The sequence below is a fragment of the Trichechus manatus genome, unplaced genomic scaffold, assembly GCF_000243295.1.
Source record: "Trichechus manatus latirostris isolate Lorelei unplaced genomic scaffold, TriManLat1.0 scaffold00038, whole genome shotgun sequence".
NCBI lineage: Eukaryota > Metazoa > Chordata > Mammalia > Sirenia > Trichechidae > Trichechus > Trichechus manatus.
Genome location: NW_004443974.1, coordinates 18,236,214 through 18,254,142, shown reverse-complemented (window position 1 = coordinate 18,254,142; position 17,929 = coordinate 18,236,214). Strand labels below are relative to the sequence as shown.

Here is a 17,929-nt window from a genome sequence, read left to right as displayed (position 1 = left end):
GGAATGTGTAAGAGGAGGACAGTACTAGTAGGAAAGAGGGAAAAGGGGTTAGCAACCTCATCGCGTGAGTTCTGAGTACATTTGACAGTAAAGTAAATTTTTTGTTGGAATGGACTCTAGGTGTATGTGAACCTTGCTTGGATTTTTTTTTTTTTTCTTTTAGTTTGAGGCCTCTCTGCCTTCATAAATACAGATTCTCCTTCAGGGCATGTAGGATTGTATTTGTAAATAAAAAACTTGCCTGTGTTTGGCAGGAAGTAGGCATTTTTAAAGTCTGTATACCTTTTAAGTTATTGAGACATTTCCCCTGTCTCCAGTCTAGTCTTTCTTGTGGGCTGTTTGAGGGAACTTGTTCAGTTGCTGTTCCATGCTAAATGTATTCAGAAGATAGAAGACTGTCTCTCCTCTTTGACACTTCGTAAATACAGAATTCTCCTTTTCTCTTAAAAGCAAGATACTTTTATTCCACATTTTCAAGAGAGAAGATAGATCTTAACTTGCAGGTTGTTTGTTGTTATTTTGTATTTAGGCATATTAATAGCAAGGTTTGGAGAGCTTAAAAAATTTTATGTATTTGAAAGGTAGCTAGATGCACAGAGCAGAAACTCTTTGTTCATATAAAGGTTAATTGGAGTTTGGGATTGAGGAGAGAAAAGAGACAGCTAGATGAAGATGGCCTGTATATAGCACAGGCCAGTGTTCCACTGGTACCTCATTGCCCTTAGGCAGCTCAGCTGTTCTAAAGTTCTATCCTCCGTAAAATCAGTGTGTTATATACTCCCTGTCTACTTCAGAAGACGCTGGGGAAATGAATAGCATTATCGCTTAAGGGCTAACACTTGCTGATTTGAATGACAAAAAATAGCAACTTAGAACCTGTATAGTTTACCTTATCATGTACAGTACATGTGCCTCCCACTGAATCAAATTTTTGGAGATTAGGCACATGGATCTTCATTTTTACAAACAACTCCAGATGATTCTAAGGGCAGGAAAACTGCCGTCCATAGAGGGAGAACAGGAACTATGTCCTTTACCCAGAGCCTAGCACATTCCCACTGGATGTGGATGTTTAATGAGACTGTAGCAATGGATTCAGGGGCAAGCTCAGTTGGTTTCTAGATAATAAGACCAACTGCCGCAGATCTGTTGTGCTTATTAAAGCAAGTATTGGGTAGAGGCCATGGACTAAGCCTCTGGAGGAACTGTTTAATCCCCTTGTCTCTGAATCACTTGTGTTTTAGCATATCGAGATTAATTTTTGGTTTGATTTGGTTTTATAATTTATAGCAGAAATTGAGCTAAGACCTATTTCTAATTTCATATAGTTACCAACGAATAACAGCTCCAAGTCTTTGTCATTTCAGTAAATGTTTATTGGAAAACCTTTGGGGTAGTATTCTTTTTCACAAGCAAACCAGTAAGCTGGGGTTGTAAGGCTTTGTCCAGTTACCCAGAGACTTCATCTTAGCTCTTTTCTAAGATAACTCTGGGTTATGAAAGAGGCAGGGAACTAAGTACTGTATATTTTTAATTATCAACTTAATTTTTTGTTTTTCCTGAAAAGCTTGACTTTGTGATGTGATTTTCTTTTCTCTTTTCCCCTCCTTTCTCTTTCATAGGAGGCATGTCTTCTACCTTCAGCATCATTTAAATGGGAGATTTTCTCATAGCATGACCCAGTTGTCACCTACAGACAGCCCTGGGGGGACTTTGAGTGACTTGCACCTCATCCCAGCAGGCCCCTGCACGTCTCAGGCGATGGAGGTGGATGGACTAAATGACTCTAGCAAGCAAGGCTATTCCCAGGAAACCAAACGCCTGAAGCGGACCCCAGCTCCAGACTCCCTAGGCCTAGAAATGGAGCACAGGTTCATTGATCAAGTATTGTCCACCTGCCGGAATGTAGAGCAAGCCAGGTTTGCCAATGCATATAGGAAATGGCTGGTTACTTTGAGTCAATGAAAGAAGTGGATGAGTCCTGCAAGGTTCCCCTTTTAGTGCAATATTACTTACATAGTTGCATGGACTGTTTGCTATTATTGGCTAAACATATGTTCTTCATATTTAGTTTAAAAATCCTTAGTAACTCTTTCATTTAATTTATTTTGTTAAGAACTGGCATTCCCTTTGGGGATAAAATAATTGCATAGTTCCTTCCTGCTGAACAATGAGTCTTAAATTTTTTCTTTTTAATTGTTCATCCTTTATATTTCTACATGTAGGGCTTCTTCTTTTTTGCTTCTCCTTATTGGTTCATACACACTCCCACCTCAGTGCAACTGCTGCATAGGCTAATTTTTTAAAAATTAAAAATTTATATTGCAGTTTAGCTTAAGATTAACACAAATGCAAAATGACTTGATCTAATTGTTTTGAGAAACAAACGACTAGATGGACAGATATGTGAAAATACAAATCATTTCTCTTTCTCTAACATTGTTCTACTCAAGTTGTAGACTAACATAACCAAAGTCAGAAGTATTGGGATTTATATGAAAAACATGCTTCCGTTGTAATCTGTTTTTAAAATGGTTATTTAGGAAAAAAACAACAACTAATTTTAAGAGTTTATGTAATTACAGTACTGGAAAATTATTTTTATTACTAGTTTTGATAGGTTATTTTTACCTCAAATTTGATATATGCCAAAAACACTCAAGTCAGCCCTATAAAATCAATTTTTTTTCCTAAAAACCTGGAATGCCATTTTAGTTATTACTACTTTGCTTTTTTCCTTCCAAATTCGCTGATAAAAAAATGAGAGAAATATACATAGAAATACATCCATAAAATCTTCCTTTTTAAAAATATATTTAAGTTATTGAGGGTACACTGGATAAACTACAAAATTTTTGTGAAGTGACTATTAAAAGTTTACTGGCAAAAGCCAGGAGGAAAGAGTAGTTTTAAAGATTAGTTCTTTAATCTTTATTTTAAAAATAAAAACAAAAAATCTTTGATACTGAACTTATCAGGGATGAGGTACCAAAGTATCTACCTTATAGCTGTATCTTATCTTTTTAATAACAAGGGCTGGGATTTTCAGGTTGGTGATAACAGGGGTGGGAAAAGGGCCGGGTAATGTCTGCTTTCTTTAATGTATTTACCTCTTTGTAAACGCTGTGTTTCTTCCTTCCCACATACCTTTTTCCTTATTTTCCCAATTTGTTCCATATTTTTCGTCAGTTTCACTTTTGTATTTTTCCTTATCTGTCTTATTTCAGGGATGTGTACTAAAGATATTCTCATCTCTGTCCTATTTGCAATGAATTTCATACCCCATTAAAACACGCACACAGGAAATAGGAAATAGAGCTGCCCCTCTAAAAGTTCCCATAATGGTAGAAGCTGTTTGTTGCCCTATAAATGTGCCGAACATGAGTAATAATGGCAGAAACAAGTGTGACCACCACTTTTGCCTTTTGTCCTTTTTACTTGCTAGGTCACCTGTAAGGTGGGGAAAAATGTGTAAGGAAGGACATACCTCTCCTATCTCACTATTTTAGAAACCTTGGACTTGACCTAGGTTCATTGCCTTAAGGGGAAAAGAGATGGGTCCTTTACTTGGGCATCATGATTTTGTTGAGTGGCAGACTATTGAACCGAGTAAGCCTTAAGGACCCCAGAAAAATTGTCCTGCTTGGCCCCAATAGACAGAAGCTGCTCCTCTCTCTGGGCATAAAAAAAATACAGCTTTTATCACACTTAGGTGAGAAAATAATTGCCATTGCAAACATAATTCCATGACCCTTATGTACAAAGCATATTTTGACTAGATGTTCATGAATCAAATACCTCAGGGTCTATCTAGACCTCTATGGATCAAACCATTCGCTTACAGTTTTTAGCTTCTGTGGAGGGGAGGGGAAGCAACAACACAGAGAAAACATAGGAGACTCAGCCCATTTCACTAATACATGTTACCAAACTCTGGCCTCATTCAGTATTACCTTTTTCTAAGCATCATTTTAAATATCCCAGCTTATAAGGCTTCTTAACTTTTTGATGTGAGAGAGCATCAGGGAATGAGTATAGATAATACCCTATGAAACATCGGCTAAATTTTTACAATGCTTCATGCTCTCAGTATCTTTTTATACCTTTCCAGAGTATGTTGGCCATCTTTGGTGTTGACTCTCTTCATGTGTTTTAAGGCTCTTAACCTACCCCTTTCTGAAGCCATTCAGTCCTTTAATGTATCTTGATCACTTGTCTTCCTAATAAGGTTTTAAGGAGTTAGTGAAAATACAAATATCCAAAAGGATACTGCTTTGTATGTTATTTTTGTGTGCCATTTTATTTCTAAAATTTGCATTTTCAAGTGTTCATTAACAGAAAAATGTAATATTGCCCTATATGGTTGTGTTTTTTTCCCTAAATGGTCTACATTTAAACTCACTAGTTATAGCTTGATATCCCTTTGACTGAATGAATTCATGCAATAGAAAGGATGTGTCTTATTTTCAGGGGCTTGTTAGTCTTTTTTTCTTTTCATAAATATCTAGTTGCTAAAATGGAAGAGATAGTTTAGATTGACAAACATTTCATTAAACTTTCACTGGAACAATAGTAAGTCATCATACCATCCTGTGGATTAAGAATACTACTGACAAGCAAAAAGCAATAAGATTTGTAAATATCCATTCTCCTTCTCCCCTTTTTTTTAATTATACCTATTTTAGTAATACAGTGTTTCCAGATTCTACTGTGTGCCTTGCACATGATAAGGACTCATTAAATATTTATTAAATTAATGAATGATTAACTGTTTGAAGAAGGGAAATACTGATCATGTGTGATGGATGGAGTGCGTGGATGACTAAGAAATTGATGGAATATTGCAATGGATTGTGAGTGAATGATGCATTCCAGTTACATGATACTTAGAGGGAACTATTGCATATAGAATAAGTTAATTTAGATTTTTTCCTTCATGTCGTTGCCTTGTTTAAATTTGTTTAAATCCCAACCAAGAAATGCAGTTCTATAATTGTTAATTAACTGTACTTTAATATATATTAAAAATTCATCAAACTTCATAAAACGAATGCATTTGCATTAAGAACACTATGGTTCATTTATGTCAGAGGACATATCTTGCCAACAGAGCCTCTCAGGCATCTGGAGAAATCCTTTGATTTCACCGACTTGTAGATCTGTATCTCTGTACATGGATAGTCATTTTATGCTTCTCTTTTGTTTCCGCCAACTTGAACTGTGGACCTTTCAGATACTTCTTAAACCTGTGTGAGACACTTTTTAAGCCTAAGGATTTGATACCTTTCTGTGTTTGCTTTTTCTTTTCTAGGTTTTAGCATTTCATTACCTCTTTAGAAGCTCTGGGCCCAGACTTTCAGTCATATTTCTTATTCCTATGGTACAGTTCTAATTTAAATTAAAGGGTTCATTAATTTCTAAAAGGATTAAATGTGTACAGGTTGCCACTAAAAAGCTGCTTGAATCTTCAAATTAAGGCTTATTGGATGAAAGATGTAGAAACTAAAGTTCTTGGATTTTTATGTGGTAGCTGGTAGGAAAGCATATATAGTAGACTTTGTGTGATTTTGATATGTTCCGATCATGCCAGTTCATGCTTGTTGATTCTCGTGTTTGTTTGTGTGTGTGTGTGTGTATGGGAAGAGAGAACTTTTAATATTGTTGCAAACAAATTGTCAGTCTAATAATTTTACATAGCACAAGATGGTATCTGACATGGGCTAAATACAGTTTAGGAATGCAACTAAATATAATTTAGGAGTGCAATTACCACGGTCTAATCTCTGTACCTTAACTAACCCATTGCCATCAAGTTGATTCGGACTCATAGCAGCCCTATAGGACAAGGTAGAACTGCCCCATAGGGTTTCCAAGGCTGTAATCTTTATGGAAGCAGATTGCCACATCTTTCTCCCATGGAGAGGCTGGTGGGTTAGAAGTGCTGACCTTTCATTCGCAGCCAAGCACTTTAACCACTGTGCCACTAGGGCTCCTCTCTGTACCTTAGTTCCCCTGAATTATAAAAGATGCTAAAGGTTTAGTTATAAAAGGAAGTAACATATGATCTTTTTTTGTAAGAGGGTGTAAGTTTAGTTATTTTGTTACTAGAAAATTATATTTAAAAATAGAAAATTTGAACAACATTGTAACAACTGACCCTTTTGTCTTGAATGAATTTCTCAAGGGGAACTACTGTGCAAACCCAGCACTTTACAGTGCAGCCGCCTCCCCATGCCTGAGTGTGCTCTGTTATGCTCCTGTTTAATGGAGAAGTATGTGGAGGCACAGGGAAGCTTAGGCAAATTCAGTGTCATGAAGGCAATGTGCAGGAAAAACCAGACCCTGAGAATTCTACTTACCTTTACACAGTGTCTTTTAACAAATTATTATATGTACTGTGTTAATTTGAGTGCCTTTCTTTCTTACTTCTTTTGGAGCAAGATTATATATAAATCTAATGTTGAGGCATAAAACAGAATACTTTTGCTAAATAGGCAGAAACAAATCATTGGAAATTTTGTCAAACAGTTGATGGTGAGACTCACTATTTTATTTATTCCTCTTGCTAGGCATGTGTTGGTCCCATGGAGTATTTTCTCCTTTAATGATACAGATATGAGCAGGTACAATGCTTTGGTTTGCATTTCATTAATTATCATTTTTAAGCTGCGTACCAAGAAGAATTTTTTTTTTTTTTCCCATGACAACTAATTTTGAGGGGGTTGGAGACATCCCATTTAGAGGGCAGTGTGTGTGTAATTACAGATCAGCCTAAAGCCTGTGTAGCCTCAAAGGAGAACGGTGGCACTCTGCCCTCAAAGAAAGGCCAGTTGTCCTAGTGAGTCCTTGTCTCAGTTTAAGGAGCTTCCTTCTGTCCCAGATTCAGGCCTAGTGCAAGACAGTTGAAAGGAAGAAAAATGAGACTTTGTCCTTTCAAATATTGGAGGAAAAGAAGGATATACTGAAATAGAATTTTAAATGTGGCCTTTTATGTGTAGTGAGGGGAGGGATAGGAATTCCATATTCCAAGATAGCAAATAATTTTTAATTGTAATTTCATAAAAACATATAGCTAAAGATTCCAAAGTGCTTTACGGAGAACTATTGAATAATACGTTCCTTAAGGGCAACAATATGTCGTGCAGAGTGGGGACCGAAACCCAGTGTGTCACTTGCAGATTTGGCGGCCTCATGCTCCCAACTCTGACTTCTCTGCTCTCACCAGGCCATGCTAACACTGTAAAACCAAATTCTTGGCTTAAAAAATACAGAGCAGTAGCATAGCCTGCTGATGAAACCTCATGCTTCCAAGAATATTAGCTATATATAGTTTGTGCTTTCTGGATAATAATATGGTCCACAGAGCTAACCCTGGCATTTCTTTTATTAGTCTGTCATTATTCCTCAGGGTGTAGAAGATTTAGTAAATTTAGGACAAAAATTTTATATTCATTAGCAAAAATATGCTAAATATATTATAGTTCTTAAAATTTTAGTACAGATAGTATTTTTTATAAACCACTACCAGTGCAGTAGCTAGTAGACTGCTCTGTTGCTGCCTCATCATATCACTGCTTCTGTCTCTGCAGCTCTGCTATGATGTTCTCTAATATTTGTCTTCTATAGAAATGATTATCTCTAATATGTGTCTTCTGTGGAAATGATTATATTCCATGTTTTGGCAGGGTAGGGGGTGGGGTGATTGTATTTTTGTTTTAGTTGTCATCAATCTCAATTTTGTGAAATCCTGTTGAGGAAAATGCATACTGTTGTTTTTCAAACTGACAGCTGTTTTGCTTCCTAACATTTCAGTTTCCCTGAGAGAGAGTGCTTTATGTGCAGACCCTGTGCATTTGCAACACCTTGCATAATGCCTTGCACTTTGTAGGAATTCACTAAGTCAGAGTATTTAAACTAGAAAGTTAAAACTAGCTTATCTCTGTCTTATCACCAGTGGCCACACATTAGTAGCTTTGGGAGAAATAAAACATTTTACATAAAATACATAGTAAATGAAGTTCAAATGTGTAAGGCATAAATATAACTATACAACATTGTAAGTGAAACTTAGATACTTTTAGGGCGTGTCTGTGTGTATGTATATATGAATATATGTATATATACACATTTAAATGAGATTTGGAGCTTGGATTTATATATTGGTTCTGCAAAGAGTTTTATCCAAAGGGTTATTTTTCTGTTTGTTAAAATGCTCCTATTTAAGGCAGTTTTCTTTATTAGACCAACGCCCTCCAGCAAAGCTGGCAACCTAACACAAGTGCCCGTGTGCCTGAATTAATCAGACATTTGTGTAAACTGCTTATATTCAGTCTTTGGTGATTTATGAATCATGACTTTCTGGGTTTTCTTCCATACCTTTAGGGAATCAGCCTTCATTTTATGTATGGCAGTCCCTTTCCTCAGAGTACTATGCAGCATACTTCGGAATGCTTATTTATCTTTATAAAGTGATGGATAATAAATTCGATGTTTTTTTTTTTCAATATCGTAGGGATGTATACCTTCACATGTCCAAATGTTGAATCATATAGCATTCTATTAGAAATACTCATATATTTTCCTTCCTCACAATGTCATCTTGTATTTGGAGCAGGTACTTTTTTCTTACTGGTTAACTGGTGAGTTTAGAGTGAGTGCAATCATAGTAGGTGCTCAATAAATAGTTGACAATTACTCAAACATCACAACTAACAGTGAGCTTTCAGAAAGGAGACTGTTACCACTTTTTCATGAGGAGTATATTTGATAGAGTAATATATGTTTTAAAATTGAAAAATTATATCATTTGACATGATTACTAGGCTTATTTAGGGTGGAGTTAGTAATGTAATAAGAATATTTATGTAGAACATGGTCTTGAAGGTAGGACATGTGAAAAGTTTAAGTAGTATCCTCTTGTGCAATGCACATTAGTGATTAAATGTCTTAATAAATAGGTTGCTGAGCTCTAGAAAAAACTACTGTAATCTTTAGCAGTCAGTTTTTGTATTGGTATCCAATGTTACCTGGTTCAGGTTCTGTTTATTTCTCCTTAAATCTTGGTTGCTTTCCAGCGTCTTAAAAGTGATAATGATAAAATGTGAAGTTACTTTAAACAACTTTTACTTATTCGTTTCCTCAGAACATCTTTAAAATGAGAGGGACATTTTATAAGTGATAGAGTAGCTTCAGAATCTGTTGATTTGTGGCTTTCAGACTTTTTTTTAGCGCTTACCTGATGTAAAAAGATAAAAACAGTTTTAAAAAACATTCCAACCTGAGCTGGGAGCCCACTGTGTGTGGTGTAAGTGTAGCTAGACATTGCCTCCTGGAGAGGTTCTCGATGCATGACTGTGATGATGGCTTCTGAGGGAGGTGACCACTGCCGGTATTGTGTTTTGGTATTTGTTGTTCCTAAGACAATAACACAGTGCACGCTAGATTAATTTACTGTTTTTGAGTTGGAAAAAGTAAAAGATTAGGTATTAAAAGTATGCCAAGTAATACAAATGCTTTAAAAAAGGAGAGAAGGGGGGAAAAAGATAAAAGGTCGTTGCTCTTTTTTTTTTTAATAGCTTCTAAAATTGATATTTTTTAAAAAAAAGTAAGATTCTAGGACACTAGTTGGTAGCTTAGTTTAACACTGAGGGGCTTTAATTTAATGGATCGTTGTCAGATACTATATTCTGCTATTTGAATTCACCATATGTGTGAATTTTACATTGCTTAAAGATTTTCCAAAACATGGAATGTTTAGGTAAGTTACGTTCATTGTTGTTTTTAAGATTTTCTTATAGTTTGTTTAAATGGACAACTTACATATAGGATCTATGGTGCAAGGTCAGATTCTGGGCATTAAAGATAAGTTTGGCTAACTTATTTTACTGAGGATACTAATTATCTTCACTCTGATGGCCCTGCTGTTTTTCTTAAACTATTTCCCCCAACATTGCTGTCTGCATTGACGTTCCTTTAGCTCTCACTGTATATTAGTTGACTTTTTTTTAAGGATTAAATATTTTGTGTGAATTCTTCTTACATTTCAAATGTAGAGGGATAAAAATAAATTTTGAAATAAGGTGTGTGCAGAGTGTACTTACGGTGTTCTGAGAGTTGGTACTCCAGAGTGCTTGAAGTAGGGTGCTAAATTCTAAAGCTAGCATAATGACTATAGGTTATCTAGAGCAGTGCTGTCCAGTAGAAATATAATATGACCCACATAAGTAGTTTTTAATTTTCTAGTAGCCACATTTAAGAGTAAAAGAAACGGGGGGAAATTAACTTTACTATATCTTATTTAACCCAGTGTATTAAAAATACTATCATTTTAACATGTAATCAATATAAAAAATTATTAATGAGATATTTTATTCTTTTTTTTTTTTTTCTATACTAAATCTTCAAAATGCAGTGTGTATTTTGCATTTACACCACATCCCAGTTCTGACTGGCCACATTTCAAGTGCTCAATAGCCACATGCAGCTAAGGGCTACCGAATTGGACAGTGCAGATTCATAGGGTACAAAGTATGATTTTTTTTTTTTTTAATGGGAGTTGGTGAGGTAGGCATGAAAGTATGGTACTTATAAAAATTACTTAGAATATTTAGAAAAGTGTCTAATAGGATTGCCCAGTCCAGTTTTCCTTTGGCTTCGTTTTAAATTTGCTCTAGAAGTAGGATCAACCTGTAACAATTCGCCAAGCATTATTTAAGGAGGAAGTAATTCCATGCCATGTAAAATACCATGATACCTTGATTATAAAAACACATTATTAGCACATTTTTTTCAATTATGTTCACTAAATTCTGTTCTTTTTCTTCAGAATAATAACTTAAATTGCATGTTAATTGTATATCTGTACCTATTTTGTTTTTATATTATTCTTATAATACAATAATGTGTATCAACAAACAGCCCTAGAACTCTAATCTTCCTATGCAGCTGTCTTCCAGTACTTACTGGTACAGTTATTAAGTTGTGATAAGTTGCAGAAAAGTATAATGAACCATTCTTTTTTCCATTAGATTTGTTTTATCATGTGACCATGTAACAAGCCAACTATAAATTATTGTATTTCTGTAGAATATGGAAAATAGTGTTTCTGTCTTACCTTTGCTAATGTTTGCAATTTCTAAAATGAATGTTAAGTGTGATTTTATTTTTACTCATGTTACTGTTTTAAACTCAGCCCCAGTCTGCCATGCTGTCCAGTTTAATTGCTGTATTGGTGGTAGGGGGGGTGGAGGTGGAAACTAATGTCCAAGAAAAACTAATAATTGGATTACCTGCAGTTGTATAAAGAATAAAAAATGTGACTGTTCCTAGGATATACAAGAAATATCTTACAAATGATCATCAAAAAGAAATCAGAGAAATTGTCATAGTTGTCTTTAAAGTACATTCAGGGTGACTAATTGCCTTAGAAAGTCTTCATGAGTAGATGTGCTTTTCCCATATATTTCAAATGAAGATGTAGAACAGTGAATTACTCAGTTATTTCAGTGTTGTATCACACGTTTTCTCAATCCTAAGTCTCCTTTCTGTGTGCAATAAGCCAGATACAGCATTCTGAGTTACTTAAACGATTTAGTAGAATAGACTCTGAAAAGTATTTGATAAAGTGGATTCTTCTGCTACTAATATTTTAAAGATTTCAAATGGTGTTTTGTGGGAGAGACCTTTAAAACTTTGTTCAATGACTATTTTATGATTATATTTTAAAGAAAGCACTGCTATAACCTATGTCTGTTTTTGCTAGGAAACAGGAAATAGAATTTAGTTTCATCATACTAAAGTACCACAAATGATATTTAAAACCAGTGTTGACTAATGAAGGGAGCTAGCTTTCTATAGGCAGTTTTGATTGAATAAGTAAGCAAATTATGTAACAGGTTTGAAAACAATTGATATTAATATTAGCAAAGTGATTTCCTGGGATAGTGCTTAATTGGATGCTTCTTGAAATGAAAGATTAATAACAAAAGACGCAGGGTAATCCACTAGCCAGTTAAATGTATTAATGTGATAAACCTTGTGTCATTTGTCTACATTTAGTAGATAATCACCACTTTTCTTGTGTTAGAAGCTGAAATTTTTGCTTTTGGGACTCAAGATTTAAAAAAGAAAAAAACAGTTTTTTTTAAAAAAGAAATTTGATGTCATGGATCATCTGCTACTCACTCACTCAAAAATGGCCAGATTGAGCATCAACTTTATTTAAAATAACAAGTTAGCGTGGGCCCTTTTCCTGTGAGAGGTGCAGTATCATTATGTGTGTCCTGTGCTGCAGTATGGGCAACATTTTGTTCTCTTGAGCATGGGGTTGCCATGAGTCAGAGCTGACTCGACAGCAGCTAACAACATCCCTCACACGTCAACGCTTACAAAAGGGTTTAAATTTGACTGACTCAGGAGGTTAGAAATTAAATGATAAGATTTCTTTGGAGAGAATTGCACCCCCTAGTGGAGGAAGGGTAAAGGTAATTTCCCCCTCACCTTAAGCCTACTGAGAGGTTTCAAGAAGTCCTCTCTTAAAGCTTTGTTCTGTTGTGTGTGGGGTTGCCATGAGTCAGGGACCCACTCGATGGCAGTTAACAACAGTAGTTCATGTAACCAATTCCCTGTTGATAGTCATTTAGGTTACCAACTTATTATTATCAGCAGTGCTACATTGAACGTATACATGTCTTTGTGTACTTGTACAACTCAAAAATGTCTGAAATGTTTGAATATTTTACAATAAACACATCAGTTACTCTTGAGAATTTTTGTATGTAAAATCCCTAGAGATGAAATTGTTGGGTTAGAAAGCTTATTGCTGAGAAGGCCTTTACAAATTTACATTGAACACAAATATTTTCACTTAAGGGAACGTTTCTGAATGGGTAGAGTTCACATAGAATCAGTAACATGGAGATTTGCCACAGTCTCATACCCCATGGGCCAGCAGCCGATTGTCTAACCTGATTTGCCAGCTTCCACAGCCTTGTGAGCCAGCAGCCTTGGCCCTGATGTCAGCCCTGAGACTAGCGGTCGTAGCTCCGACCAGACTGGATCTGGGCATTGTTCAGTGCTAAAATCCACCCCTACATTCTTTTTTTTCTGCCATTGTAGCTGTTATTGATGATAGAAACCAACAAATTGCACATCTGGCCCTTTCCTTATCACTGTTTATGTGTATCTAACCATAGTATGTGTGTGTATGTGACTCTCCTTTTGTTTCTTTGGTTACCATAGCACGAAAGGAAAGGAGTGGCCCTGCATCCCACGCTCTCAGTACCTCTAATGGAATGCTGCCACTGTGCCTCCAGATTCTGTTTCCCGAAGTGGGTTTTGTGTAGTGACTCACTCCTTCTGTGTAACACCTGTCGCCAGGGCCAAGTTATCTATCAAACACAACAGAGTGCCTAGGGCCCACAATACTTTTAGGGGCTGCAGTGCAATGAATTACTTAATATGGCCCTTCTAACCACAGTCTGTGACTCACACACAGTGATTGGTTGGAACTATGCAAATAAGGTATAGGAAACCTGTGAAGTTTGGGCCGTGATTCCCAGTATTGTGTGGCTATCTTCCATTTTGTGATCTGGTGTAATTATTCTAATTATCTTGCATTTTATGGGTTGTAAATCCTAACCTCTATATGTTAATTGGAGCCCTGGTGGCACAGTGGTTAAGAGCTCCACTGCTAACCAAAAGATCAGCAGTTTGAATCCACCAGCCGCTCCTTAGAAACCCTGTGGGGCAGTTCTACTCTGTCCTGTAGGGTCGCTGGGAGTTGGAATTGACTTGATAGCTATGGGTTTTGTTTTTTGTGTTTGATATGTTAATGAGACAGAATTAGTGTAGTATGTATCCAGTCACAGCCTTGCAAGAGGGTGTGACTTGGGTCCAACCCTTATTCAAGTCACATCCTTCCCTGGGGTATGGCTTGTATCCAGTGTATATGTGTGGGGGCTCTGGTGGGGCCCTCTCTGTCTCTGCATCTGGATACTGTGTCCTGCCTGTCACTGACCTCTGGTTCTTGGGACTTGAGCCACTGTCCTGCCGTCTGACCTGTAGATTCTAGGATTCACCAGCTTCCACAGCCCATGGGCCAGCAGCCGACTGTCTAACCTGATTTGCCAGCTTCCACAGCCTTGTGAACCAGCAGCCTTGTCATCTAGCTTACCGATTTGCGTTTGTCAGCCTCTGCAGCCTAAGTCTGACCCACAGATTTGGAACTTGCCAGCCTCCATTTCTTTGATATGGTTCGTGAGCTCTGTGAGACATTGCAATAAATTGCGAAACCCAAAGATGGGAGGGAGAATACTGAGGGGAGGGGGAGTAGCTGATGTTAGAGATGATGGAGTGGTACAGCAATTTGGAAAAGGACATTTGGAACATCTTTAAACTCTGCCTCATAGGAACCAGCCTTGTGAGGGTCCTTATAAAATATTCAGTTGGTGTCAGAAGTGGGATTCGCTGCATTAGCCCAAACTCATTGAAATATGTAGTTTTAGAAAAAGGGATAAACAAGAAAATGAGAAACCTTTGATTTCTGGATGGGAGAAAAAACATCAATTGATTGAAGCAGCTCTTACGTTGTAATCAGTTACCCAAGGCAAACATGATACATGGGATTAGGAGTGATAGATCTAACTCCTGAAGAACTGGCTAGTTAGGTACATATAAAAATAAAGAGTGATAAGGAAAGGGCCAGATGTGCAATTTCTTGGTTTCTATTATCAATAATATCTAAAATGGCAGAAAAGAAAGAATGTAGGGGGTGGATTTTAGCACTGAACAGTGCCCAGATCCAGTCTGGTTGGAGCTACGACCACTAGTCTCAGGGCTGACCTCAGGGCCAACCTAGAAAGGAAAAATCATGTCAAACAACGAGTAGTACCACTATGACTCTTAGTCACCGAGAAGGGAGTCCGAGAGGGGAACGGGCAAAACCAAGAAACTATTGAAACCTGAGAGTATAGAGTAAAGGAGTTGCTTCAGTTTGTAGATCAGTATTGTCAGTTTCCTGAGACGTGTTACTGAAATCAATTGTGAGAGCAACTAATCTAGGGACGATGTCTTTAGTTTTGAATGCTGCAGAATAGAAGAGTATGTTTGGGTTGATGCAAGACCCACAACTCACTATAGAACAGTCACAAATGATGATACAAGATCCAGTTACACAACAGGTTAACCTGAAGGGGACAGCCAGCCTGGTGGACTGGTAAAATTTGCAGTGAGATTTGTTTACCCTGAGAAAGGAAACTGACCCTCTCCTTCTCTAAATACCCAATGGAATGTTCCAGAAGAAACAGCTGATGCTCTGCTTATGCAAGCCATGCTAGAATGCCTTTATGGTGATCAGGATATTCATCCAATGAGTATGCCCCTTACACAGGTCTTGGCAGATACAGTAATCAGGGAAGCTCCTTCTACATGGGCTCCCCATTAACCTTGCTACTACAAAACAAAGCAACAATCTGAGAAGCCTTGTTGAATCTGTTGGCACAGCTTCCCCGCATGGTTCTTACAAATGCAAAAAACATAAAGGTGATTTCGTAGGAGACTAGGAAGAAGCAGTGGGGAAAGAACTTACCTCAGCAAGACAGATTTTTAGATACTTACTAAGAAATAGTATGAATATAACAAACGTTGGTGGAGTTGAGACAAAGTCTCTAATGCTGCACTACAGGAGGTTGAGTGGACCAATGGAAACTCCTGCTCATCCCCCAACGTTAAAGAGGCCTAAACAAGTCCTATTCTATTCACCCCAGTTGGGAAGAATTTAATAATGGAAATTTCCACCTAGGACTATTTGAAAGCAGAAGCTCAGCTAGTTGACCAAGATAAGGATTGTCAAGGGGACTAGGGTCTTCTGGTCCAGCCCCCAGCAGGGGACTAGAGGCCATATGCGCATACGCAGGTGAGATGGCCCTGGGATAGGAAAGTGACTTTGTTGGGGCTCCTGGCCACAAACCCAATGTGGGATTCCAAAACCTGTCAAATCTTGAAGGGGCCTAAAGTTAGACTGAGGGGTATGGGGATACAATCGTTGATAGGACTAAGGTGAAAGTTTGGATGAGAATTAGAAGATTTTAACAGATCTTGTATGAAGTAGTTACATCTCCTTTACCTGAATGTATTATTGGTGTGGATAGTATGTCCAATTGGGGAACACTCCTTCTACCTGATATTGTAAAACTGAAGGCGTGCAAGTCTGCCCTTAGACCAATATTGATTGGATATGCTAAATGGGAACCATTAGAATTGCCCAAACCCACTCAAGTTATTAATTTGAAACAGTGTAGGACACCTGATGAAAAAAAGGAGAGTACTGCTTTGATGTAAAGACATGATAAAGGCTGGAGTGTTGGTCTCAACAAATTCTCTGTATAACGGCCTTGTATGGTCCATGTATAAGGCAAGATGGTTCATGAGGCTGACAGATTATCGAGGCCTAAATAAAGTACTGCTGTCTGTAGCTTCAGCTGTTCCAGACATGTTATCAGTGGTCAGAAAATACAGCAAGCTAAAGGCAACTGGTACTCAGTGACTGATATTGCAAATGCCTTTTCTGTATCCCAATCTTGGAATAGAACCAGCCACAGTTCGTTTTCACGTGGGAAGAATCCCAATTTACTTTCACTGCATTGACACAGGGTTACTTGAATTCCCCCACTTACTGTCATAGTTTGGTTAGAAGAGACTTGGTACAGATCTCAAGTGTAATGATCCATTATATTGATGATATTATGTTAATATCAAACTCCAAAGAACAGGCTAGGGCTGATTTGAATACAGTGGTGGCCCACATGACCAACAGAGACTGGTTAATAAATCCAGCAAAAATCTAGGGCCCTGCCCAAATGGTGAAATTCGTGGGAATAACTTCGGTAGGAGCCACATTCCACAGGCAACCAAGAATAAAGTTGTCGCTACCTACCCCCAAGACTTAGCAGGAGGCCAATATTAGGTTGGTTTATTTGGATTTTGGAGCCCGCATATTCCACATCTGGGACTATTGCTGTCCCCCATCCATAAAACCACTCAGATGGGGGCCAGAGCAACAGCAGGCTATGTCTGAATTAGAGAAAGTGGTCTCACTCTCCCTGCCTTTAGGCCCTTATGATTCACATTCAGACATAATTTTGGAGGTGTCTGCCGTACGTGCTTATGCAGACTGGAGCTTATGGCAAAAACCTAAGAATGCCAGCCTACAGCGACCACTGGGATTACAGACTAGAAAATTTCCAGACTCTGCAGCATGATACGCACCATTTTAAAGGCAATTATCTGCTATTGGACGTTGATTAAGACTGCTTCAATGACGAAAGGGCATAAAATCAGCATGAGACCTGAAATACCCATAATGTTTTGGGTGATGTCAGTGAAACACCCTAATAAGGAAGGCAGTGCCCAAAATAGTTCCAAAATATAATGGAAATGGTTCATACAAGAACAAGCTACTGGGGGGAATGCAGGGAGACACTCACTGTATCCACAAGCTGGTAGCCTCTTTTCCCATAGGTCCTACCCTGGAACCACATGAGACACTGCCAGAGCCCATTGCTACATGGATAGTGACTTATGAACAACTTTCTGCTGACCAGCAGAAGGCTGCTTCGTTCATGGATGGCAACTCCAGGATACATGGGCAACATGTGATGTGGAAAGCTGTACATAAAGACCAGCAGATGGAAAGACTCTGATTGAAGAAGGTAATAACAGGTCAGCTCGATGGGCTGAACTGCATGCTCTCTTCCTAGCTGTGGTGGAAGAATTGCACAGTGGTGAGAGCCCGTATATTTGGATTTTTACCAATTCATGGGCAGTGGTCAATGGCCTGGCCATATAGTCAGGCAAATGCGTGATGGAAAATTGGACTATTAAGGGGACACCTGTGTGGGACATGGACCTATGGAAAGCACTCTGGGGATTT

The 17,929-nt window shown here is 37.8% G+C and overlaps 1 protein-coding gene across 2 annotated transcripts in view; it reads left to right on the top strand.

Moving 5' to 3' along the window:
* The window catches only part of PTAR1 (protein prenyltransferase alpha subunit repeat containing 1), a 62,854-nt gene extending 50,090 nt beyond the window's left edge, over positions 1 to 12,764 (top strand). For both annotated transcript variants that reach the window (XM_023730850.1, XM_023730849.1), the window contains one exon: positions 1,623 to 12,764. In XM_023730850.1, coding sequence (XP_023586618.1) covers positions 1,623 to 1,965 — 343 coding nt within the window. In that variant the 3' untranslated portion in view covers positions 1,966 to 12,764. The remainder of the gene's footprint in view (positions 1 to 1,622) is intronic.
* The last annotated feature ends 5,165 nt before the right edge of the window (positions 12,765 to 17,929 follow it).